The sequence below is a fragment of the Lupinus angustifolius genome, chromosome LG15 (genome assembly GCF_001865875.1).
Source record: "Lupinus angustifolius cultivar Tanjil chromosome LG15, LupAngTanjil_v1.0, whole genome shotgun sequence".
Lineage (NCBI taxonomy): Eukaryota > Viridiplantae > Streptophyta > Magnoliopsida > Fabales > Fabaceae > Lupinus > Lupinus angustifolius.
The window spans coordinates 15,284,362-15,311,281 of record NC_032023.1 but is presented as its reverse complement, the minus strand read 5'-3'; the positions used below and the strand labels follow the sequence as shown (position 1 = coordinate 15,311,281).

Below are 26,920 nucleotides of genomic sequence, written 5' to 3'. Positions count from 1 at the left end.
ACAAAAACAATATGTATAGTTACTAACTTTAAAAAAATTTCCTAATAAAAGTACCAAAATTATAAGCTTAAAATGATTTTATAATAAAAGATGGTAAGTAATGCCTGCATAGAACACTTGAATTTGCTTCACTTAGGACGTGAGAAATATGCAAGCCACGTGCTACAATCCAGCTTCTAATTTCTTCAACACTACACTTTAAAGCTGGTTTTACCTTATTTTATGCACTCGTACTGATTGTGCCAAATTTATAGATGCCAGGGATGAACACAACACACCCATGATGTACTTAATGTTGAAATAGAGTTGTAACTAAGCTAGTGTGAGATAAATGTAACTAAAGTAGAGTTAGTTAAGACTTTCCAAGTATAGAAAGTAGTTGATAGATTCAAAAGTTAGTTATACTTTGCTTACTATAAATGGCATAATTGAATCTGTGTATATAATGAATATACATTCCACTCATACATCTCTCTTCCTCCAATTCTCTCTTCTTCACTGCCTTATACTTTTCCTTTCTTTCTGTTAACAAAACCCCAACACTTAACATGTTTAGTTTTACTTCATGTAATAAATGAATAAAGGTCATGAAAATGTTACTGCTATTTTATCATATTCTTCAACTATACTAGCTGAAACTTGTGTAGCTCTCTTTCCTAAATCCTAAACGAGTACACAAGTTAAACCTACACAAGCAAAATTACTCGGGCAAGGGCAATAATACCTTTTTCTCCCATGCAAGTATAGTATCTGCATTAAACATGCATGTATCAACCAATTACCAAACCACACCCTTTGATAGATCAGATTCCGCATACTTGTGAGAGCATGATCAATTAAACATCTTATTGTAATCTGGGTTCCCATTTTAAACCATTTGAGGACTTGACAAAGCCCTATAAATTCTATATCATCTTCAAAAGAAGAGGAAAAAGCAGATAAGGTGTTGAAAGGATATCATTAATGATTCCCTTTTCTTGTTTACTAATTATAGTTTTCCTGCATTTTTATCCATCAAATATGAAATAAGGGCCAAAATTAAGACTTTAACAGAGGAAACAACAATAAAATAGAACATACTTCATTAACCATTGCCTAAACAGTGCACAGCCAAGCACTACAGTGAAACGGGTGTATATACCAAGAGTGGGGATAAAAAAAAATTGAGTTATATAGACACGCACATCCTGAAGGGATTTGGGTAAGGTTATAATAGTCAAAAGCAGCAACAAACAAACAATCGATCAATTTACTTCTCCCACATGCTGCTGCAGACACGGCCAGTTTGACTCGCAGCTGCCACGCGGGGAACTGCCATCATTATCCTTTGAACGTGTGTCTGCATTATGCTTCACTAAATACTCAGCTATTGCTTCTCTCTCACACATAACAGCATAATGCAATGGAGTTTGTCCATCATTATCCTTCCAAAAAGAAAACATAAGATCAACATAAAGTAGCAAATTGGACATGGGTGTCAATTATCAAGAGCATAAAATAATCTTCAAAAGCCTAAGATAAAGTTTGAGATTATGCAACTTATGCTATGCGGAATAGTGCTACCTTGTTCAAAAATATATAATTGAATACCTTAGCATTTATTTCAGCATCCCTGCCAACTAGAAGCTCTGTGACATCGAAGTGGCCCCGATCTACAGCCCAGTGTAATGGGGTCCGGCCCTCACTGTCTGCAACCATTACAGAAATGCATGTCGAGGAAAGAAAAAGTTGTCAAAAACAAATATTAATTTGATAGACAGTAGCATTCACAAGGATAAGATAGATACTTCTTATTTATTAAGCTTTTAGATCCTTTACAAATGTAGGTAGCTTACAGATGAACCACTGTGGCATGTGACAGTAATATCAACCACAATAAGATCACTTACACTAGGATTTCATTGGCAATCAAGCAAAAAAAACATTTATTCTACTATCCCAATATCATGTGTGATGACCAATCTCTCTATATCCTCTACAAGATAATTACAAACTTCCAAATGAGCAAGGAATCCTAAAAGATTTGTTCTCTCATGCTATAGTGGCCATTCAACTTCTAATTTCATATGTAAATTTGAATGATTGACTTACAAATAGTTGCTCATAAAATCAGTAATTCATCGAGGAAATGTGTTCAGAAAGACAATAACTATTATAGTGTCATTATAGCTACTTTCCTTACTATGACTAAAGTTTACCATTAACGAAGAAAAAAAATTAGAAAACAACAACAGCGAACCAATGGTAATATTACTCCTCCCAAGAACATAGGTGCAAGAGATACGAAGTGCAAATGAAATCCATAAAATAAATCCTATATTCATTTTCATGTCACATCAGTTACTTATCAACTTTGTATCTTTGAATAGGCCTTCTGTAATGAATTATTTCAAAACAGATTACATACTACATAATACATATACCCACCAATTCAAATATTTCATCGAAATGGATTCAATTTGTCCTGCCCCTCAGCCAAATTCTTATAGGAAAGAAAATTTCAATAAAACTAATAGGGCTTTTGTTTTACAAATGCATAGAACTGAAGTAAATTTAAAAAAAAAACTCTGGGAGTCAAGGATACATTTTCTCATGTGAGGCTTGTCAAGCAATGCTGCTGAAAACAGGTAGGATATTAATCAGCACTTGTACTACTTATTTTCTTTTAGGAAATATGTATTACTTATTCTTAAGGCCAAGCACAAGCTTTTTACGAGGATCTTGGTCCATCTAAAAACCAGACAACAAAAATATTGACATACTTGAGAATAATGTATAAACTTGTAAAAGCAAAACGCTGCATATAACACACCCTTCAAATTCACTGAAACGCCATTTTCAATACAATTCAGCAGATTTGCCTTATCTCCTTCCCTAGCAAATCCATGAATGGCATCCATTTTCCTGTGAAGGAAGATACGAAAAAACATCAATATCTATGAAACTAATACCTTTTGACGATAAACCATCCTGATATTAAGTTATATCATTGTCCAAAGGTTATTCACAATATGTCCTTGGTAAAAAAATCATGTTTGATTTATAACTGAAACAACCTTGTGATCAGCCTTAAAATCCCCTTAGATGTCAATAGCTTAAGGGAAGAACCACACTCAAAATGGGAGGGGATTGGTGATAATTGAATACTGATTATTGTTAACACAAGAAAGAGGCCATAACAAGTATACATATTCAAATAAACAATGGAGAGGGATTTATAGTTTTGTGCTAGTATAATCGGGAGAAGGATGAAAAGCCATGCCAGAGCTTCTTCGCTACAGTTTGCATCATGTGACGATGAAGTTTGCATATATTCGTGAATGGATTGACAAGTAGAAAGAAGCCTCTATTGCTACGATTAAATTTGCTTATAGGTTCTCCCCGTTCTTCTAAAATAACATATTCATTTTGGCACATTTTAAATTGTAAGGCCTCTCATCGATTTGTGTGTATACTATTTATGAAGAAGAGCAATTATATGCAGTGGCTCGCTTAGTCTATTTTAAGAAAGAGCTGTGGTAAACAACAAAAATTACCAATGGTACTTTTGGGTTGAAGAGAATATAAAGAAAAGCAATCTATGAACCAACTGCCTCAGAAACAGTACAGGATGACATTAATATTACCAGAATGAAGTATGACTTTTATTAAGTAAAACTACAGATACCAAGGTATTAAGTGACCCAAGATAAGAAGTGGGAACTGCCAAGGAACAAATCAAAGCCTAAAGAAAGAGTCATGTCAACTTAAACACAACTAAAGAACAGGAGGGAAAGCCTTGGCACCCCAAGTGAGCAATAGTCTTATTACTGGAAAGATGCAGCAGAGAAAGATTCATGCAATTAAAATTTAATACCATGTAAACAAATTCGTACATAACAAATTAGTGATGCCTTGCCAATTGCCATCTAGAAATCGACATATATGCATTAAGAATCACACAATTTAAAACTTTAGAAATCTTACAAGTCACTTCCATAATCCTCTTCATAAACAAAAGTGCTAAATACTGGTCCCATCGGTCCCTTAGCATCTGAACTAGAGCCACCACCATCGCCACTTTTGCTCTTCTGTTACAGACACAAATGGAGTTAGGTAGAGACAAGAAAAAAAAATAAACATACAAAGCACGTAAGTGAACATACAACTTCCATTTTAAAATATAAATACAACTTTCTTCCTTCTGATGAAAGAAGTATGATTGATCCATCCAGAGCACAAGAAACAGCTTATTAGCTCACCAAAGATGAACCATCAAGCCAAGAAGGATATAGCTCTGTCACAATATCAATGTACTTTTGCATCGCATCTTCAGGAGGCATAGCACCCAATTTTTGCCATGCTTGCCTGTCAGAAAGTGAAAATTATTATACAAAAACACTATATCATCAAACAAAGAAGAAAACCATTTTATTTAAATCAGTTACTCAATTAGGGAAAATGACTTGGTACAATAGTCCGGAATAGGCATAAGATATTCCCCACATCATGATCAGGCTCCTAAATTAAACATTTCATGATTTTGCAATCCAAATTAGTAAAAGTAAAGCTTTTATATAGATCAAATGCTAACTAGTGCACTTCAAAAGAAAGAAATCGTTTTTGGAAAGTGGTATTTTTTTCTAATATATTAAATACACCACTGACTAAAAAAGACTCTTTATATTTGATTCCTAAACCACTATCCTAAGGAGCATTTATTGGCAAGATCCTATATCTAGTTTTGATTGCTTAACAAATGTTGTAAGGACACTACATAGTAAAACCCAACATTCCAGTGTAACTAATGCCTCAAAGTAAGGAAAAAAGAAACAAAAAAGAAAGGGTCATGTTACTGGAAAGTGCAAAGTTTGGATTTTCAAAGTATTAAAAGCACACTAATACAAAAATTTCTATTTTTGAATCCGGCTCTAGTAATGCAAAATGCAAATAAACCCAATCCACTCAACCCCAAACAAATGGAACAGTGACAACGATTCCAATCATTTATTATTATTACTCTATTACCATTTCCTTAAACACATTGTAAACAGTTAAAGCTCTTTCCTTTCCCCCCTCTACAGTAACTCTAACCAAATTCAGCACTAAAAAAAGCACGTTTCAACAAGTTACACGAAAATCAGTTAATACCATTTGGCACGAGCGGTCATTTTAAGAGGCGAAGGTTGAGGCGTGCTACAAGGACCTTCAGTGGCAATCTTATACAACCCATAAAGCTGAAGCTGCACCTCATTCGAAACCTTCTGAGACAACCGGTCCGCGGCGGAGGCAGCGATAAAAGCCGTGGCGGCGCTGAAAGCTTCATCAAGTTCAGTACTTTCTACCCCTTCCCAATCATCATCATCATCGCGATCACCATCATCATCATCCACATCGGTGTCGTTTCTCACACTTCCTTGCTCAGCTATAACCGATTCCGCTTCAAAAGGTTGACTTATTTCAGAAACGACGTCGTTTTGTTTCACATCATCGAGTTGGTTTGGTTTGATTTCAGTAGTGTTAGTTGTAGATGAAACGGTGACGTTTTCGTGGTTGAATGAGATGACGAAGGAAATGAGCTTAGCGATGAGGTAAGAAATGATGAGACCAATGAAGATGGATTGAAGAAGAGGTAACCATTCTCCCATAGTTGCTATATATAAATGTTGAAATTGAAACTCTAGAAATATAGAAGAATGTAAAACCCTAGAAAGTGATCATCGATTTTAGAGAGAGTGTGGAAATAGAGGAAGATTGAGAAGGGAATATTCAGAGAAATGTGAACCGGGAAAGTTATCAGGTGCTTTGCGGGGATCTTGTTATTTTTACACACTCAACTCATTAGGATTTAGGAGTGAGCTTTGGTTAGTTGTTTATTATTGATAACTCTAAACTCTAATAATTATTTGATGAGTTTATGCATTAATAATGTAAATATTTATATAATTAATATATTATATGTCATTTACTTATATTACTTTTACTTAAAAGTCAATAATAATTGAAAATAAATATTATATATACACTGATAATGTAGAAAACTCTTACACTATAGTGGATACATCTTTTCTTCTATTAGATATAGAAAAGTTTAATGGTTCGTTTAAAGAAAGATAATGATATCTTTAACTTTTAATTAATACTTACCTTGTTTAAAATGAGTTACATTTTTCAAATAAATAAAATATTATATTAAACAACTTTAAAAAAACTAATGTGTAGACTTTCTAAATCCTCATATTAAATTTAACAGCTTATACGAGAATTTGTAAGATGATATATCATTATTATTTATTTTAACCTTACAATTTTTCTTTCACCAACCTCACTAGTGACACTCGTCACTCTATTATCAACTTCATAGAAATTATCAATTATATCGTCTCATTGTCTCCTCTTTCATTATCAATATTATTATCACTTTTTGTATCATTGATGCTCCTATTATTACTTATGTTGCTGCCTTTATTATCACTATCATTATCACAAAACATTTTTTATATAATCAAGAGTATCTTTATCCATCTTATGAATAAAAAACTAATATCTTTTAATGTGTGTGGTTGTTCTCTCAATAAGTATCATTTCTAAAAATCAAACATTTAATCTTTAGGCTAATATAATATCTAATGATCTAGTAAGATCATACATAATTGGACTCACAATTTGTTGGCAATCATTTATGTTGTTGGTTAAAAGTGACCTTTTTAAGTTAAAAAATAAAATTCCTAAACAACTGAGCTTTTACTTTAGAAACTCTCACTTCCTGCTTATGTTTCTTTCTTTTAATTGACTTTTAAGTTTAAGAAAAATGGGTGTGAACACTCAATTTCGTCCTACATTTACTTTTATCTTGTACAAAATAAAACATCATTTCTTGATTTTTTGGATAATGAAGTTACAAATTAATATTCTCGGGAATGAGTCATATGCATATGGTATCATGAATGAACCACATCATTGTAGCTTGGAATTATTATATGCAACTCACTTTTAACCTTTTTGTGCACGAATGGTGTTCATTGATTTATTTCGCACTGCACCGACTAACAATCAATTGGGACCCAATCCATTATAATTTCCTATCAATACATTTATAATCCAAGAAGGCTAGTTCAAAGAAAAATATGGTACTTCTAAAGTGCACATTGATTCAAGCCATAATTCTTTTGTCCATAAATAGCACAAGTCATACTAGCTTTCTAAATTGTATGAATGATTTGCAATATTATGTCGATTTGGACAAGCCTAATGCGATGGCACCTAAGGTAAAAGGTCCTCAAGACCAACAAAGGGTACACCTTGCAAGAATAAAAATAAAATCCGAATCTAAATCTAATGATACAATGATCACATGGTTATCACTAAAAAATATGTTAAAGGGCTATAACATTGTAATATGTCTACTTTCAAGTCAAAGAATGGTTCAGGGTTATCGTAGGGGACTGCATGCTCTTCACCATCTCATCTATTTCCTTGATGGTTCTATCATCTGCTTTGGTTTAGCCTGCAAAAAGGTGCAAATATATTAGAAGCATTGCAAGCACTTGGCTTCTTGGAAATTTCCTTCAATCCTTCCTACAAAGTTCGGGTGCTTTTGAAGTATGTTGTAATGGTGACTTGATGTTTTCCAAGCTGGAGGAGAACCGATTCCCTGGTGAAATTGAGTTGAATGAAATTGTTAGCAAAAGATTAGGTCTCACTTTTAACCATTTTCTTTTCATTTAGAAGAAGAACAAACATACCAAAGTTCCATCATATTCAAAACCATTGACTCGTCATTTATTTGGTGATCATATTCAAAAGTTGACATTAGTGAAACACCACCATTGATTTTATCTGAGGGAGATGAAAATGATGATGAATAAGCCGAGTCAATAATAGCGTCGTCAATGAAATTATTAGCTGCAGCCAACAATATCAGCGATAAAAGTATCAGTAATGGAACAAGACAAAATACAAAGATACCCCATCTTACCAAGCTTGCTCAAAACCAGAACTTGAACTAGAAATCATTAACCTTTGTGTGTTTCCGAGTAAGCTAGAGTAAAAGAGAGACCATAAAGAGCATTATTTATTTTTGAGTTCAAAAGGCAACCAAAGGAAGAAAGAGTGATCCATCTGAGTGTCACAATCAGAAAGGATGCACAATTGCAAGCATAAATCATTGGTTTTACATTCAGTTACAGTCAGTAATGCAGTAATTAGCAATTATAGAGGAGAGTAATTAAGAAGAAAATTCAAAAGGCGCAATTAAGGTCGTATTAATAGGGAATCATAGCTGTTACAATCATTAGCAGACAAAGAACCTCTCAACAGTTACATAGACTCACAATCAACATGAATAAGATTAATTATTGAGTAGTTTCAGAGAGAGTAATCATTTAGGGAACAATCAGAGCAATCAACAAATGCAAACATATAAATATCAAAAACATTCATGGGATTGATCCAAGGAGTGAGCCGTTGATTACAAAAGAAAATCTGAAAAGGACACAAATCTGGAATTATTTCAGTTACTAAATGGCCATATTCATTGACAACTTCAAATGCATTAAATCAGAAATTGAACAGATCATGGCAAGTTACATGTTTTTCATAGATCATAGGGTTTTCAAAAGCCAACTAGTGACCCATAACCAGCTATAAAAGGGGTCAGCACTGAAGACCAGAGGGGAGATACACATACACCACTATAAGAAAAATCAGAGAGCGTACAGTTACACATGTGAAAAAAATCAGAAATATTGCAATCCAAAGAGTTTTAAAGAGAACACCCAACGACAGAGAGAAAAAAAAGCATCCAGAGAGATTATCCAAAATCAGCATACACACACAAACCGCATAGTGATAAAAAGAGAACATTCAGGGCATACACATAGACACTGTAACGGAGACTAGAACATAGAGAATTCAGAAGGAGATCATAACACAAAAAGAAAGAGAGCATTCAGCACACATACATTGCAACAGACAATAGTGATAAAAACCAAGATATCTCAATCAGAAAAGAGAGTATACAACAAATACACAAGGAACATCCAAAAGGATTGACACTCAAATTTCAAAGAGGATAAGGCATATACTCAGGTAATATATTCACCCTATTCACGCAAATAACTACAAACAGTAATGCATTTTAATTATTATGTACCACACATTGGAATTAATACGTGCAGTAACCATATCATATGCATAAAACACATATTTTTCATTCAATCGGTTCCAACTGAAATATACATATATATGCTCAATTAAGAACGAAATAGATGATTCAGCGTAATAACCTTAAGATATTATGATTAATTGTCGACTAACTTTTTGTCCAAATCTGTTGCATATGACCGACTAAGTTCATGCTGTAAAATTGAATAAAAAGGATAAGAGATTAAAAAAGGTAACCGAAATAGAGAATGTGATTACCATTCTCGGTGCCATCTTGTTCCCCGCTGCGAACCACCGTACGAGTAGGAACCAGAATCGGAAGCCAACGGTAATGCCTATTAGTTGCCTCATACAAACAAGATATTTACACCTAGTCAATCTGGGACATATGGACTATTTGGGACCTTTTTCTCTTCTTTTGCAGGTACTTCCACTATACCCAATGACGTCAACCACTTATAATTGACACATGAGTTAAAGACACTTTCTACCTAACCCGTGAGTTTTATTTTTTTCTCTTATTGCTTAGATTTTACATTGGGGACAATATAAATTTCTAAGCTTGAGGGAGTTTTGCATTTAGATAGTTCATACATGTCATGCATACCATATAAATTTTAATTTTTTTAGGTTGAATATTCATATTATCATTCATTTCGCATAAGTTTCATATATCATCTATTCTCTACTTTGTTCTGTGTGTTATCCGTTTGCTCTTTAAATGAAAAACATATGCATGAATAATGACGGTTGATCTGTGACCCAAATTGAAGAAAAAAACTATTAATAAAATAATAACATGAAAGATATTAGATTTTACAATTGTGAATTAAATTTGGTTAAATAAAGGTCTTTGTTTCATAACTTCTACTGAATGTACCAAATGTGAGAAACTTGGGCCAAACACATTAAGGATTCTGATTTGAATTGACAATTGCATAAAACCCTTTTTTCTTTCATGTGTGCATATGATTGTACATTCTAGAATTTGATTTGTGACCGTTTCAAGATTGAAGTCTGTCTGTATGCATTAAAATGATAGAGGCAAGTATAACTTTTTCCTTTGACCTTCAACCGCTTGCTATAAACATTGAAAATTCATTAGTTGCCCACTTTTGAGTCTGAACTTTAATGATTTTTCATGGCTACTCAAATGAGGGTTTGGGGTATTTTATGATGTTTGGTTGGAGCAATGAGAAAGATAAAAAAGTCACGTATGATGAAAGAATCCATAAAAAAGTGAAAAAGAAAATAAATAAATTAATTTCACCCATTCTCTTTTAGAAAATCTCAAAAACAAAAAAGAAATACAAGGTATACTAAAAGAGAAGAGACTGAAAAAGTGTGTTGTAAGAAAAAACGTTGATTGAAAAAAGATCATATGATAAAGTAAGACCTATTAAGAGAATCTCAATGTTTCAATCAAATGTCTAAAATTTTTAAGTATTTTGGAAAACATTTATAAGCCTTTTGAAGTACCATTTCTTTTATTATCTCACCTTAAATCATTCACCTTGGTCTCATTACAACCATTTAAAGACCTCTTGATTTTTGCATGCATTCAAATACAGTCGGTGGCGATGTGGTCTATAATCAAACCTATGGTAATTTAATTTCATGAAATTTTTTGAGCGAAACACTATGACATTGAAACACATGAGAGTGATGAGAGAAGAATGACCTTAATTCATGTAGTTGTTATGACTCAAAAACTTAGCTTGAATCAAATTTATTTATGATTGTCTTGTCTTGATGTCTAGATTGTTTCAAAACTAATATGAGATTGCTTGTTATTTTGGGTCATGGTTTCTATATCATCATTCATACATGATTATGAAAGTTAGACATAATACTTGCTTGAGGACAAACAAGAGATAAGCTTGAGGGGATTTGATGAGTGTGAAATTATGCTACATTTGCATTGCATTTAACTTGTATTTTAGGACATAATTAGGACTTTAGGATTGTTTTTAGCTTTTATTTCTCTTTTAAGACACTCAATGAATAAAATTACATTAGAATTCTCTAATTTAGAATTTGGTATTCTCTTCACCATCATGAGTGAGTAATTCTCTTTGTTTCTAGGATTGGGGTTATGCCCTTTTATATTCAATAAATATTTGCTTTTACTTCTATTTCATTGAGTGTTGTAATTTGAATAATTAAACTGAGTTTTATTCGTGTAAGTTGTCTGGCCAATAAATTACACCACTTAGATACATTGAGGAAGGACTGTGAGATGAACCCAACTATCTGATCATTCAATTATTCAAACTAGAATCCTAATTCACAAGAGTAGTATTAGGATTCTTGGGGGTTTCTGGAATTCACCTTGGGTTGTTGCGAAGCGATTGGATAGAAAGATCCAAGTAAATGATTTGATTGATAACCGTACAACAAGAGTAAATGATTTGATTGATAATCCTAAATGTGTTTATCTTGGCTGAAAGTGCTATCTCTTGGAAGTCTGCTAAGCAGACGCTCATAGCTCCTTCAACCATGGTTGCAGAGTTCATGGTTTGTTTTGAAACATCATACCATGACATATGGTTGCAGAAATTTTGTCACTGGCTTACGTGTGGTTAATAATACTAAAAGACCACCAATAATTTATTGTGATAGTAAGTCAGCGGTTCTTTACTCCAACAATAATAGAAGTTCTATAAAGTTAAAATTTATTGACATTAAATTTTTGGTTGATAAAGAAAGGGTTCAAAATGTACAAATTTCCATAGAACATATATGGACAAATTTTATGCTAGCTGATCCACTAGCTAATGGTTTGGTACCTAAAGTCTTTCATGAACATGTTGCTCGTATGTGTGTTGTTCCTAAAGATACCTTAGTTTAGTGGGAGTCTATATATTTTATGATTTACTTTGGATGTTATATACAGTTTTATGTATAATAAAGTTGATGATTTACTATTCTGTTTTGAACTTGTGTATTGTAACTATTATGTTGCCAGGAAAGACTTTGGATTGATCTCATTAAAGAATAAAGAAGAACCAGTTGGAAATAGACATGTTTGAGATCACATTGCATCATGTCACTCATCTATATTTGATCTATGTTATTTAGTATATAGTATGGTGATCATCGTGGTCGAGTCACAATTGAATGTAATGAAGGCCACAATAGTTCCATAGTTGATATATGATATGAACCAAATTGTATTAATGAGAAGTTTAAATATAAATAGAATACAGATGTGCGCCTAAAAAATATGTTATATAATTGTTTTAGGGAAAATATGAAGCTCAAGTGAGAGATTGTTAGAAATTCATAATTTCTAATTAAGGCGAGCATCATATATTTAATACAACTATATCAACTATTTATTTTTGGGTTACAAGACAAGTGATCTGATTACTGACAACTTAAAAGATTTCTAAAACCTATAATGGATATGTGTTTAATGAGTGGATACACAAACAGTTGACATATAGGGGATAATGAGAACCCTATAAGTTAACAAATAAGATACGATTATGTTCCCCAAGACACCAAATCACAAATAGTTTTCACCTCTCCCTATGAGAGAGAAAATGAATGTCCCAAAAGGAATTAAGGATTTGGTCGATGAAGACCATCATACCAAAACTCTCTCAAAAGGTATATCAAAGGATTAGATAAGAGAACGTGAATTCAAGTATGACTTTGTATCCTTGTTTTATATTATGCGTGAGAATCATAAAATTCAAGATACTAAGATTGATAGTTCATAAATCATAAGAAAATACCTAATAAGCCATTTCAACCTTTATAGTTCTCAAATAACCAGCCTCAAAAAGATTGAGGCACCCAGAAGAAAGGAACATCCCAAAGCTTATAAAACCTTTTCAACCTATTAATACACACTTATCAATGCATTTGCCTCAACCATACTACTCCCTATTTTTTTCATTTATTCTATAGTATATTAGTTATTAGGAGTATTTTGATAAAAAATATATCATTTTATAAGATTTTGCTAATCATTACCCATGTTTAAGAAGGAACTAAAAAATGTAATGTATCAAGGAAGTGTAGTAGTATTTTGTAGGGATAAATTATCATTACAAATGTCTAAGGAACTCAAAAATGTTAACATTGCAAATTCAAAATTATACAATAAATGAAATGAAGGAAGTGTGGTATTTCGTTGCAGTCAATTATACACGAAACATGAGATGCAAAAGAATAAATGGGTTGGTAAAACTAAAAGTGACTTCAATAATTAAAATGATGCGCATCCAGGGAATCGAACCCTGGTCAGTACCGTGGGAGGGTACTATGATACCACTACACCAGATGCGCTTGATGATAAGTTTGTTAAACTTTAATATTAATCAATGTTTGATGTAGTTTGAAAATATGGTTCATAAATTCAAGTATTTAATATTGATAATAACAGTAAAATAAAAAAGGTCATTTCACTCGGGGAAATTAAAATTTTAACAATATTGGAAAGAAAAAACAACTGAACATTATAATTAAAAACACAAGTGATTGATTATACCATTGTCTTCAATCTCTTGATAAATATCAAATACAAGAGCATACAAAATCATTGTATAGAAAAGCAAATAACTCAATTTGCTTTTGCATGTAGCACTCATATACTAGCTACCCTCACCAAAATATGTCATGGCATAGCAGCTTACAGTAAGAAAAAAAATATGACCAGTGAAAACTTTGGTCATTCATCATCTACATCCTAGTTCAGCTCTTGTTTCATCATTTATGGTCTTATTTAAGCATAACTTCTGAAGATCAACATAACCTATGATAGTGTCCTCAAAATCTACACCTTCTAGCTTAGCATCATCAAAGGTTGATCCTGACAATACCGTGTTCTTAAATATAGCTCCTTGAAGATCGGCTTTCCCGAAGTTAACACGGTCCAACACCGCATTTGAGAAGTCCACACCTGCAAATAAAAAAAATCCTTGTGTTATTATCTTGTCCATATGGCAAATACTATGAAACTATTTATACTTACATGTTGACATGTAGTACTATACTTTTGACATTGTATTCTTTAAAATATCCCACAAGCTCCATATAAATTTATCTTTTGTGGCAGACCACTTTCAAAAAATGAAAGCCAAATTGGTGAGGGGTTGGATTAGTTTGTATGATATTACAGGTTATTACAAAGTTGTAACCATAAGTCATTATTTTAGTCGAAGACATATACATGATTTTATATATCGAGCATGTCTTCTCACAAAATAGTTCTTTGGGCTCGAATCGCGAATAATACCCAGAATTGAATAAATCGAACTCGAGACCACTTGGTTATTGAGGCTTTGACTCCATGTCATAATTATTTGTCCTGAACACTTGAGTTGTTGAGTAAAGTTTAAGTCACACAAATGGTTTTGTATATCTGGTATTGTGAAAGAAGAATAATTATAGAGGTCATTATCAGGTAGTCATAGTAGTATCCATTTACCGTTCAAGCTTAGAAGATGTCTCTCAACAAAAAACATTTACTCTGAATAAACAAAAAGTCATTTATGCTGAGAATTTGTCAAGCTAAGACTTGGTTGAATTTGCAGGAGTAAGAGAAATGTTACCTTTAAAGCTGCCACCAACAGCATAAGCCTTTGACATTACAACTTCGGTCATGTCAGCACCATCAAACTTAGCATCTGACATGAGTGCTGCAGTCAAAGACTTCCCCTTCAGGTTGGTTTTTTCATTAGTGAAATCACAAAGCCGGAGATCTAATGGTTTGTCATATACACCGTTTGCTTGACCAATTGTGTTGCCTACAAATGCACGCTCGCAGCGGTTGGGATCAGTTGACAATGGTGGCAGCCTCTGCAAGGAAAACACGAGGTATTGTATTCTCTCCTCAACAGCTTCTTTTGAAGACAAATGTAAATCACATTTGTCTTTCACATAATTAAACTTTTTATAGCATTTGTAACTAACATGATGCATTACAGAAACTGAAACAATTGTAAATCTTACTAGAATATAAGAATAATGTATATGAAATATGCACTGGGAAAACATATATTAGAGGGGATCATAGTCCAAACGCAGCAGTGGTTTACATGAGGTGTCACCTAACAAACTAAAACCTGATTGATGTAATGTGAACAAATTTGTTGCTAGCAACTAAATGCTAACCATTATATCATATATTCACATGTTCCTTAAAACAACAAGCTATCCATCTTATGGTAACCAAAGAAAAATCACCCTATCAGCTGTAACCACAGACAAGTCAACAACCATGTTAGCTTCAACAGCAGTCTCCAAGATTTTTTTGTTTGTTCATATCCTAGTATGTGATCAGACGTCTATAGACCAAAAGACTATGGAGTGGGGCTATAGAGAGCAAATAGCGTCGATAGCCAACTATTCCAAAAGCTGAAGTCGCTACTTGCTAAGATAAGACATATAAATGATGATATATATTTAAGGCATTCACTCATGAAAGAGCCCTTTGGGTTTGAAACATGAATAATGCATACCTACCTGGTGCTAGAATTATTTTTACTAGAAGCATAAGGGCGACAAAGTTAGATCAACTATCAAGAACCAATTCTCCCAAAAGCTTCATCCTTCAGCTATTAGGTGAAGCCTAATGATTGGTTTTATATCTAACACACCCTCTCATGCAAGAGCCTTTTGGGCTCGTAGTGAAGGCAATACACAAGACCACCACTTAGTATGTGATGCCTTACCAATTTCAAAAATAAAACTTCAACTTTTCAAGTTTAGGAAGCTGGCAAAGAGTGTCAACTGTCAAGAAAGTACCAATCTTTCCTCATTCTAGTCATAACGAGAGATACTCATTATCTTCCTTAGATCAAACTTTATGAGAAAAAAATCATTGTATAAATTGATAGATTGATAGTGAAGTTATCCCTGCTAAAATTTAAGCTCACTGATTAGAACCTGAGTTACCTGACCAGCAGCAATAACAGGGAATGCAGCAGAATTCACAGCGCAAGCTGCAAGAATGCCACACGCCACGCCCTTAATTCCATTGAAATTAAATAACTCGCTCTTATTCCCAGACTCATCTAACTCACTCACTCCTACAATACACACTAGCAAACATTAGTAACACATATTTTATGTTAACAAAGAAAATTTCACTTTCATAGATAGAAGGAAAAGAAACATAAAACAAAACGAAATAATTAATTTAACTAGTTAACTTTCATAAATATTGATGATAATTTTACATAGCTAAGGGTGACATTGACAGGATAAGATTTTTTGGTATAACTGAAGATAGTGTTAGTTGATTCTATTACCATATCCTCACGTAAGTAATTCTTTTCAGATGTGTCTTTTGCGATAAGGAAATGAACTTTCGATTTTTTGAACTATTTAGAGATTTTAATATAGTCTTATATCACTAGACCAACAAATTTTTGATAAGATGGGAAAAATATTAGCAATATAATGAAAGAGAGAAAGAGTGAGACCAGAAGAAGAGACTCTGAGTATTGAAGGTGAAGTCTTGAAACATGGGAGCTTGGTTGAAGAATAGCGTATAGACAAACCGTGTCGTGGGAGTGGAATTGAAACGTTGGCCATAGTTTCTCTTTTCTGTTCAGTTTTTGGAACTTTCAGACCACTTCGTAGTCACTTATATTTGAGGATAAATATGTTACATGGCATGACACGTGGAACGATAACAGTACTTGTTTAAAAATAGAAGAAATAATTAAAAAAAAAATCATACCTCTTTCTCAGCCCAAATAATTGAAGGGGCTTCTAAAGTTCTAAGTGTGGAAAAAAAAATGATACTTTGCACGAATTTTAATTGGTATTTTGAGTAATAACAATTTTTTATGCTCCATTTTGGTGTACAGAAGAAATTAAGAAAAAATAAATATATGGGAAAGATTGAAAAAAGAAAAATAGATGAATAAAAGAGTAGATTTTTGTGTTATTTGATTTTAGATAAAATGAAAATAATTAAAGAGATAGAAGAAACAAAATGCATGGGTTCCAATATGTTTTGAAAGAAGATAAAAATAAAGAGAATGACTAGAGAGAAAGAAATGAGAAAATAAGTTGATTATAAGATTCCTAGAAAAAGAATTAGAAGATATATTTTTATTAATACACAATATTATCAATATTAGAAATCAAAGATTAAGAGAAGAAATATGTATTTGATTGATTGAATCAATTGAGTGAAATTTAATGATATTGAATTGAATAGAAAAGTTACAATGAATACATTCTATGAAATCAAGGAAAACTAACTAACTTAACAACTAAAATTAATTAATCAACTAAATGGTAAATGAGTTTAAATTAATTACTAGTCCAATACAATATTAACTCAAAATACCAAACTATATTTCAACAACATCTTATAAATAATAATAAGTATATGATAAAGATAAAGATATTATAGAAAAAATGTAATATTTATGTACTACTAATGTTAATATTTATACACAATGAGTATATCATTTACTATTTATTTATATTACATTTTTAAGTCAATAATAACTAAACAAGAATAACAAATAATGTATGAATGATGGAACAAACTCATACACTATTAGTATATAATTTTTTTCTCTTGCAGAAAATGCAAAAAAAACTACAAATCTAACATTTCTTCTCACTTAGAAACCAAAAGCTACTAGGTCTCCACTTTTAATAAGTCTCTTTAAAGTTTTATATGGGTTTTCACACTATTTAGCTTTAATCTTCAATAATTGTTGTAAAATATAGCAAGGTAAATGATTTGGCATCCTGACAGCGGAATGGTGACCAAACGAGTCATAGAGGATGAAACTACTATAATATTATGTATAATTTATGAATAGTAAAGATTAGTCAAACTTAATTTGAGTTAGTTTCAAACAATTTATTATATAAGTAGAAATTGTTTCTTTTAGTGCTTTGGAGGGGAAAACCCCAAAGAAACTACACCAGAACATTTCTAGGCAAAAACATGCTCGTACAATCAAAGAAAAGTAAGTCTTTACAATTAAAGGGAGGAGTATCCATCTCATGAGTGCCGATTTGCATAGAGTGAGCCATATTCGTCATAAAGTCCGCTACCTGGTTAGCTTCCTTATGAATATGAGAACAACGAACAACCCAATTCCTTTCCAACCAATTCTGGATCAACTTCACCAAGGAAGCATAAGGATGGAAGTTATCACAACCATTATTAATAAGATGAACAACCACTTGAGAATCACTTTCACAATAACTTTCCTTGCACCTTTGCACCAAGCTAAAGAAATGACTGGGAAGATTCCCCACAGCTCAACCCATAAAACATTCGAGGTTCCCAAATTCATGCATAACCCGAAAATCTATTTACCAGAGTCATCTCTATAAACTCCACCACATCCTACCATATTATTAGATGATATGACAAAGTCATCCACGTTGCATTTCAACCAACTTGCAGGCGATTGATCCCATCCAACCAAAAAATGTCTATATATAGGAGTAGATAAGGAATTAGGGAGATACCCTAAGTTTACCTGGTTTGCAAACTCCATAGCCACCTGACTTGCTAAATAGTATACTTGCTGCTTGTTATAAATTTCTCCTTTGAAAACCATATTATTCCTCATTTTCCAGATTGACCACAATAGAATACCAAAATTGAGAGGAAGAAAATTGCTACTTTCCACTAGCTCAACATACCCGAGGTTCTCAATTATGCATACTTTCAAGTCATCTGTGAAGAAAGTCGGTTGAGAGTGTAAGGATATTAAAATCAAATGGGTCGGACACATCGACAGTCCATGAATATGTGCATAGTTGTTTCCGATTCACTGAGACATAAGGGGCAATTAGGATTCTCAGCAATATTAGACTTCCATCTATGATGGTTAACCCATAGACCATTATGCGCAACACGCCAAATGAAGATGTTGATTTTAAAAGGGCCACCCACTTCCAAATTTTACTCCAAATTGGACTAGGAAGAGTTGACATGTTATTCTGGAGAGCTTCATAAGCTGATTTTGAGGAGAACTGACCATTACTAGTAAGAGCCAAAGAGATGTAGTCTGATCCTATGCTTAAAGACGGAGGAGACATAAATAAGATTTCAGCCGAAACATGAGGAAGAATGATGTGGATTAAATCCTCGGTTCTCCAATTGGAGTTACTATTATCATAGAACTTAGCCACAGATTTATTCATCACTGAAATATGAAGAGAAAGAAGGGCAACCTCCTTAAGAATCACTCCCGATAAAAGCCATTTATATGACCAGAACCGAGTGTAATTCCCATCACCAATCCTCCACGTAGTACCTTTTTTCAGATCCTCCCAAGTAGTTCTAATTGCTCTCCAAACATGCGACTCCTTATGGCGCTTACGAACATAAGACATCAACTCATCACCACATCCATACTTAGCTCTAAGAACTCTAGTCCACAAAGCTGTAGCATTAGCATTAAGCCCCATCTAAGTTTTGTAACTATAGCTCGGTTAAAGTAATGCATGTTCCTTAGGCCCAAGCCTCCCTCGTTCATAGGTCTACAAACCTTCTTCCAAGCAATTGGGTGAGTCGATCTAGGCTTATCAGTTGTGCTCCAGATAAAATCTCTTTGGATTTTCTCAATCTTATGGCAGATGTCCTTAGGCAGCAGATTAGCCTACATACAATAGGTTGGCAAAGCTGCAATAACCAACTTAGCAAGCGTGATATGACCTGCAAAATTAAGCATATTCGCTCTTCAACTAGATAACCTTGTTTGAGTTTTATCTAGGATATAGTGGTAGGTTGCTGTAGTAACTCTCTGATGAGAAAATGGAACCCCTAAATAACGAACCATATCAGTGGTAATTCCAAAGCCATCTAAATCTTGTAACTGCCGAGAGACATTATAGTTAATATTATTAGATATCATCATACGCGTTTTCTCCAAACTGACTTTCATACCCGAGGATGAGCAGAAGTCATGAAGGGTAGAAGAAATACTAGCAATCTGTCCCATTGTGGCTTCCCCAAAAAGGAGGAGGTCATCAACAAAAAATAAATGAGAAATAGGGGGACCATTTCTAGACAACTTGATCGGCTTCCAATTTCCACTAGAGACCTCATCCATAATTCTGTGAGTGAGTCTCTCCATGCAAAGAACAAAAAGATAAGGAGAGAAAGGGTCACTTTGACGTAGGCCCTGCTACGGATTAAACGACTGAGTTCTTTCCCCATTGAAGTTGACTTGATAACTATAGGATGTAACACATAACATGATCAAGCTGCACAAGTGGTCTTCCAGACCAATCATATGAAGCGTTTCTTTAAGGAAAGACTAATTCAGTCTATCATAAGCCTTTTCAAGGACCACTTTTATAGCTACCCACCCAATTTTCCTTTTTAAAGTGCGCATAGAGTGGAAGACTTCCTGGGCAATGATGATGTTATTAGAGCTATGTCTCCTAAGAAAAAATCTGCATTGGTTAGGAGAGACCAACTCCCCCATAATGCTCCTTAACCTGTTTGTAATAATCTTAGTCATAGTCTTGTAAATAACATGGCAAAGAGAGATAGGACAGTAATGGGACAGTCTCTATGGAGCATCGATCTTAAGGGCAAGCACCAACAAAGTTTCGTTTACTCTATGGATGAGAGATGGGTTCACGAAGCATTGTTGGACAAAATTGATGACGGGGGAGCCCACCACCTTCCATTGAGATTGAAAGAATAAAGGATTTAAGCTGTATGTGCCTAGGGCTTTCAAGGGACCCATAGTAAACACAACATATTTGACTTCTTCCCCAAGAAAAGGAGACTGAATTTGTTGTAAGATATCATCCTGAATGTAAGGGAATGAAGTTGTATTGAACAATTTAGCCGCTAGACCATCAGCCATGTACATATGCTTGAAATGATGAACCGTCAAAAGCATAAGAGCATCATAATTCGTAACTAAGTTCACATTATCATCCGCCAGGACTTCAATTTTATTCTTTTTGTGTCTTATCGAGGTAGCAGTATGGAAAAATCTAGTGTTACTATCATCATTTGAGCCCATAGAAGCTCCTCCTACACAATAGTCACATTATACTCCTTCCAAAGCTTCTTTTGTAGATGAGTTAGAGCATTATTGAAACTCATGCTCAAACGTCTATTAACCCCTTCAAGCCTTTTCATCAAGCATCTTTTTTATGGAAAATATTGCCAAAAATATTAGAATTCCAAGCAGTTGCATTTGATTTGAGGCATTGGAGGTTGAAAGCCAATCCTCGTTGTTCTCCCAAACATCTTTAACCACATTATGGAACCCCTCATTAGTGAGCCAACTTGCCATGAACCTGAAACATCTAGATATTGGTCGATTTATAGAAGCATCAGAGAACCTTAGCAGCAAAGGTTTATGATTTGATTTCAGTTGCGGAAGATGGAGAATGAAAGAGTCCGGGAAAGAGTGCCACCACAAATGGTTACAACGGCCTATATCCAATCTTTCTTTGATTCCACAAGCTTCCCAAGTAAATGGGGGACCCTTGGAAACCCATATCTGAGAGACCACAATCCAGGAGGCCAGATTGGAATTTCTGCATAGAACCCAAGTTTAAACCCATACCACCATTTTTATCAGTAGCTTCCAAGTAGGTGTTGAAGTCACCTATAACAATCCATGAGTCATTAATATTAACAGAGAGATTAGCAAGATTACTCCAAAGATTAGCGCGAATAGTAGCATTAGGACTTCCATATACAAAAGTTACATAGAAACCAGTACTATTATTTACCATGCTAACTTTGGCATGCACAAATTGGCGGTGAGAAGTAATCACATCAATATTTATGACACTAGAATCCCACATAACCCAAATACCACCAAAGAAACAAATAACATCTTCAATGTGATAATTCGAAAATCCCAACTTTCGAATGACATCTAAAGCCCGATCACCACACACTCTAGTCTCAAAAAGGGCCATACAAGACACCATATGGCGATAAGCAAGGTCCTTAATTAAAGTTGGGAAGCCTTTACTAGGAGCTCCCTAGACATTCCAAGAAAGAAGATTCATTAAAACACACAAAAACAATAAGATTATAAACTCAAATAATAACTAACAGATAAATGTAAACTATATAAACTCAAATAAAGTAAAACTAACTCAATCATAGATATAATTTTTTATCAATCTAAATATCATCTAACATTAAGTTATGGCTGATGTAGTCCAACCTCAATTAGCATATAATGTAATAGTAGTCTCCCTTGGGCCATTTGGAACAATTGCCTTGTTTTGTGTATGAGATATGCAATTTATAACCTTAAGATAAAGGTGAACTGCCTCAATGTTTTGGAAATTTAGAAATGGGAAAATGCTACTATAGTTCTAATGTTTTGTTAGCCAGATTTAAACATTGTAGTTCTATATTAGGAAATGATATATTGAATATACCAAAAAATAGTGCACTTAGTTTTATAGTGCACACTTACAATATTTACTGCTGCAAAAACCTTTCTTTATTATCCCAATGTCTCCACAACTCGAAACTAGCAATGAATTTAAGTAAGACATATCACCCTCTTTGGCTCTTTCCATATGCTATTTTTTATCAAAAAAAATAATTTTATTAATGATGTACATAGGGTACAAAGAACTTACAAGATATTAATGATTGTTTGAGTACAAGAATAAGGAATAAACCTAAGCTAATGTGTGAGCCATGCACGAGGGTTGGCCTCCTAGTCAAATAAGTCCTGATAGACTTGTCTCGAAGCCCGTTAATTTAAAGCCATGTTTTCACCTTTAACATGGGGACTGAAGAAAATGTAGATGAAAATTGAGAATGCAGCAGGCACTAATGTTGAAACAGTTTATGAAAAAATAATTCTGAAATCATGTCTGATTTTATTTCTCCATTAGATTCCTCTAAGCAACTCGTAGATAATATTCTATTTTGATAATTGACATCACTTTCATAATTGCAAGTTTCCTTATTCTTAGCTATTAATTAGTTGATCAAACTAGATCACTAGTTAGGAAACAATTTGAAATTGTATTAAGAGAATCATCCATTCCTTAGATTAGTGGTAGCTAAGTGATAAAGGAACATAGAATGAAGAATGAGGGAAAACGATGTTGATTGGAGTTTAATATGTTTTTTATGAAGGTTTCCTCTATTAGAACATTATTAACCAATGATCAAACCAACCAAGACCAAGACAAGTTGACTAAGGCAGATTGTGCACCAACTACACCAAGCCAAGACAATCTCACCAAGACACACCATGCATGCAACCAGATTAAGACAGGCCATGCAACAGGTCAACCCAGTCTGACCAAGGCATATGCATTAGGCCAACACAGTCTGGCCAGGGCATATGCATCATATAAAACCAATTTGGCAGGGCTTGTGCATCAGAAACCATTATGGGCCAAGAGAACTTGGTTAACTTGTTGACCAAGCCAACTTTATCTTTCTTTATTTAGCATGTGTTTTAATTGTATTTTTAGTCAGTTAGTAGTTAGATAACTAATTTAGTTGGTAGTTGTTAATGGTGGAGTTACTCTATAAATGTAATCCAATCATCTTCTTGTAATTCACTTCATCTATTCTAATCAATAAAATTCTGAGGTATATTTCATATCTTAATTGTGTTTAGAGTTCTTTAACTCCATTGTTTAAGGAGTCTTCAAATAATCATATGGTATCATAGCACTTCTTTGAAGAGCTCTGCTACATTCATTGTCTACAAACAATCCTTCAATGACCTCAACAAACTCCACGGCTGAATCACTACAAGATAGCATCCCACCTTACATCGTCCATCCATTAGAAAATACAGGCATTGCCTTAGTATCACCTGTATTGAATGGCAAGATTTATCACCAATGGGCAAGAGCCATGAAAGTCAGCCTCATCACCAAGCAGATGCTTCCATTCATAGATGGATCCATACTCATGCCACCCAAAATTGATCCAATGTATCCAACATGGGAGTAGGCAAACAATATTGTCATCCCTTGGATCAACAAATCAATATTTCCTTCTATATCACAAATTATACTATGGATTGATAATGCGTATGAAGTTTGGGAAGAATTGGAAGAAAGATTTTCCCAAAGGAACCTCTTTAGGATTGTAGAGCTACAAGAATCCATTGCCAATTTTAGACAAGGTGAGTTGAGTGTATCAGATTATTTCACTCAACTGAAAATCCTATATGATGAATTAGATAATTTCATACCCCCATCTAGATGCATCTGCAATGCTTTACATGATATAAAGAAGTGTAGAATTGAGGATAAGTTGATCAGATTTCTCAAGGGTCTTAATGATGCTTATGGGTCTGTTAGATCCCAAATCATGTTACTTGAACCACTGCTAAATATGAGTAAAGTGCTCTCTTTGGTAACTCAGCAAGAAGGACAAATATGTGGCCAAAATTCTGACTCCAAAGTGATGACAATATGAGGATCTTAGAGAATAGTGGATTTTTCAAATAGAGGGACAAACCTGAATAAAAGATTTGGGAGAGGTTCCAATAGAAATTCTTTTGGAAGAGGATCTTGGAGAAAAGAATCAAATGGTGGAAAAATTTGCAGTCATTGCAAGAAAAGTGCCCATACAGTTGAAACTTGCTATAGGTTGTCTAGATTTTCACCCAACTTTTAGTTTACAAGAGGAGAACAGATTAATTCCGTGAAAACTGATGATGATGACGCTAACAATCTTTATAAGAATGAACAACACATGGGTCATGAAAGAATGGATCAAGACAACACCATACATGGGCTAAGCCATCAATAATATCAAGGACTTGCTAGCATGCTCCAACATGCAAATCCCATGAAGTATACACCAATATAGAAGGAAAATAGAGCATCTGGAGACACAAATAATATCATATCTGCTACATCCCATGATGACATGGAATCACCGGGTATACCTATAAACCAACAAATGGCATGGATTTTGGACAGTGGAGCAACTGACCATATATGCTCTACTTTGTCATTGTTTTCAATATAATACAATATCAAACCAATCAAGGTTAGATTACCCAATGGTAGCAGGTGATTGCTAGAATCTCTAGCACATTTCCCATCCTGTAAAATTTGATTATACACAATGTGTTATATTTGCAGAACTAATAATACATCTTTTAATTCTGGAATTTGGCATTATAGATATCACATGCCTCCTATAATTGTATGGATACTATTAGGAATGACTTTCCTTTTATTACTTTTGATAAGAATAATGTTTGTGATGTTTGTCACCAAGCAAAACAAAAGAGACTTGCATTTCCCATAAGTAAGACCCAATCTTTACATATCTTTGACATTATACATGTCTATATCCAGGACCCTTTCTTTATATCATCCATTCATTGATATAAGTATTTTCTAACTATTGTTGATGACTACACTATATTTACTTGGATCTTTCTCATGATGGAAACTCAATTCACCACCAAAATATAAATTGTTAGGAGTGATAATGGTGGAGAATTCTCCATGAGAACTTTCTATGATTCAAAGGAAATCATACACCAAACTAGTTGTACCTACACCCCACAACAAAATGGGGTAATTTAGAGAAAACACCAACACATATTGAATGTAGTTAGAGCTCTCCTAATACAAAACCAAATACCCAAGGTTTACTGGTCTTATGCCATTAAACATGTTATGCACATAATAAACTTCCTGTCTACTTCAGTTTTTCAAAATAAATCACCCTACTACTTGTTATACAAGAAGTAGTTTGACTTACATGACTTAAGAGTCTTCAGCTCTTTATGCTAGGCAAGCATCCTTGTTCATAACAGAAGCAAATTTGATCTTAGAGCTTCCAAGTGTATCTTTTGGGCTTTATGAGTGGTGTAAAAGGATATATTGTTCTAAATCTAGTCACTAGGGCTTTAGAACTCACTAGGAATGACGTGTTCCATGAATTGATTTCTCCTTACAGAACTAGTAACCACAATATGAGTGATGAGCCTATACCTAGTATCACTAATATTGACAATCATTTTGTCTATGATGACATTTTCCTATGAAGTTGACCAATAATGGTCCAACTGAAATCAATGATGAGTCAATCAATGATGATCTATAGCATAGTGATACTCAAACTCACACCCCTCCTCACCTGATATTCCCAATCAGTTGCAGCCCAGAAATAGCCAAGAATATCCAAGCCCCCTACATATCTACATGATTATCATTGTACCCTTATGCACAACACTGAATTACGTCACTACTCTAGATACCCTATATCCTCATACCTTTCTTATCATACCTTAAAAGATAAGCATAGATCTAACATCCTTTCTGTTAGGACCCAAGTTGAACCAAAAACATATGCCCAAGCCATCCTAGATCCTAATTGGAAAGATGCAATACATAAGGAACTAAAGGCTCTACAACTCAATAAAACCTAGTTCTTGACTAACCTACCTAATGATAAATCTGCCATATGATGTAAATGGGGTTTTACGATAAAATACAAGGCTAATAGGAATATTGAGATATATAAGGCTAGACTAGTTGCAAATGGATATACTCAAACTGGGGGGGGGGATTGATTACATATATACTTTTCCCATGTAGCCAAAATTAGCATTGTAAGACTCTTGATAGCTTTGGCCTCTATTCATAAATGGCATATAAAACAATTGGATGTTAATAATGTTTTCTTGCATGGAGACCTCATTGAGGAGGTATACATGGTCCTACCTCATGGTTTAAAATCCCCTATACCTAATCAAGTATGCAAACTTTAAATATCTTTGTATGGCCTCAAGCAGGAAAGTAGGCAATGATTTGCCAAGCTCTCCAATTTTCTCAT

At 33.9% G+C, this 26,920-nt stretch overlaps 2 protein-coding genes and 1 non-coding gene across 4 annotated transcripts; all 3 read right to left on the bottom strand.

The window, feature by feature from the left end:
* On the bottom strand, positions 1,064–5,803 carry LOC109327387 (acyl-CoA-binding domain-containing protein 1-like). Its single transcript, XM_019560509.1, has 6 exons — positions 5,131–5,803; positions 4,242–4,347; positions 3,967–4,070; positions 2,813–2,904; positions 1,591–1,688; positions 1,064–1,424 (listed from the first exon to the last, which is right to left on the bottom strand). Exons 1-6 carry the CDS (start codon positions 5,625–5,627, stop codon positions 1,245–1,247), a joined length of 1,077 nt encoding a protein of 358 aa, XP_019416054.1. The 5' UTR covers positions 5,628–5,803; the 3' UTR covers positions 1,064–1,244.
* Positions 13,373–13,443, bottom strand: TRNAG-CCC. The gene has a single exon. It is a non-coding gene; the product is annotated as a tRNA-Gly (tRNA).
* On the bottom strand, positions 13,619–16,760 carry LOC109328728 (thylakoid lumenal 17.4 kDa protein, chloroplastic-like). Of its 2 annotated transcripts, none has more exons than XM_019562320.1 (4): positions 16,584–16,760; positions 16,054–16,199; positions 14,709–14,955; positions 13,619–14,056 (listed from the first exon to the last, which is right to left on the bottom strand). In XM_019562320.1, the coding sequence occupies exons 1-4, from the start codon at positions 16,693–16,695 to the stop codon at positions 13,833–13,835; spliced, it is 729 nt and encodes a 242-aa protein (XP_019417865.1). In that variant the 5' UTR covers positions 16,696–16,760; the 3' UTR covers positions 13,619–13,832. The 2 variants fall into 2 exon arrangements, with proteins under 2 accessions (XP_019417865.1, XP_019417866.1); XM_019562321.1 differs by having other exon boundaries at positions 13,624–14,056; positions 16,054–16,187; positions 16,584–16,755.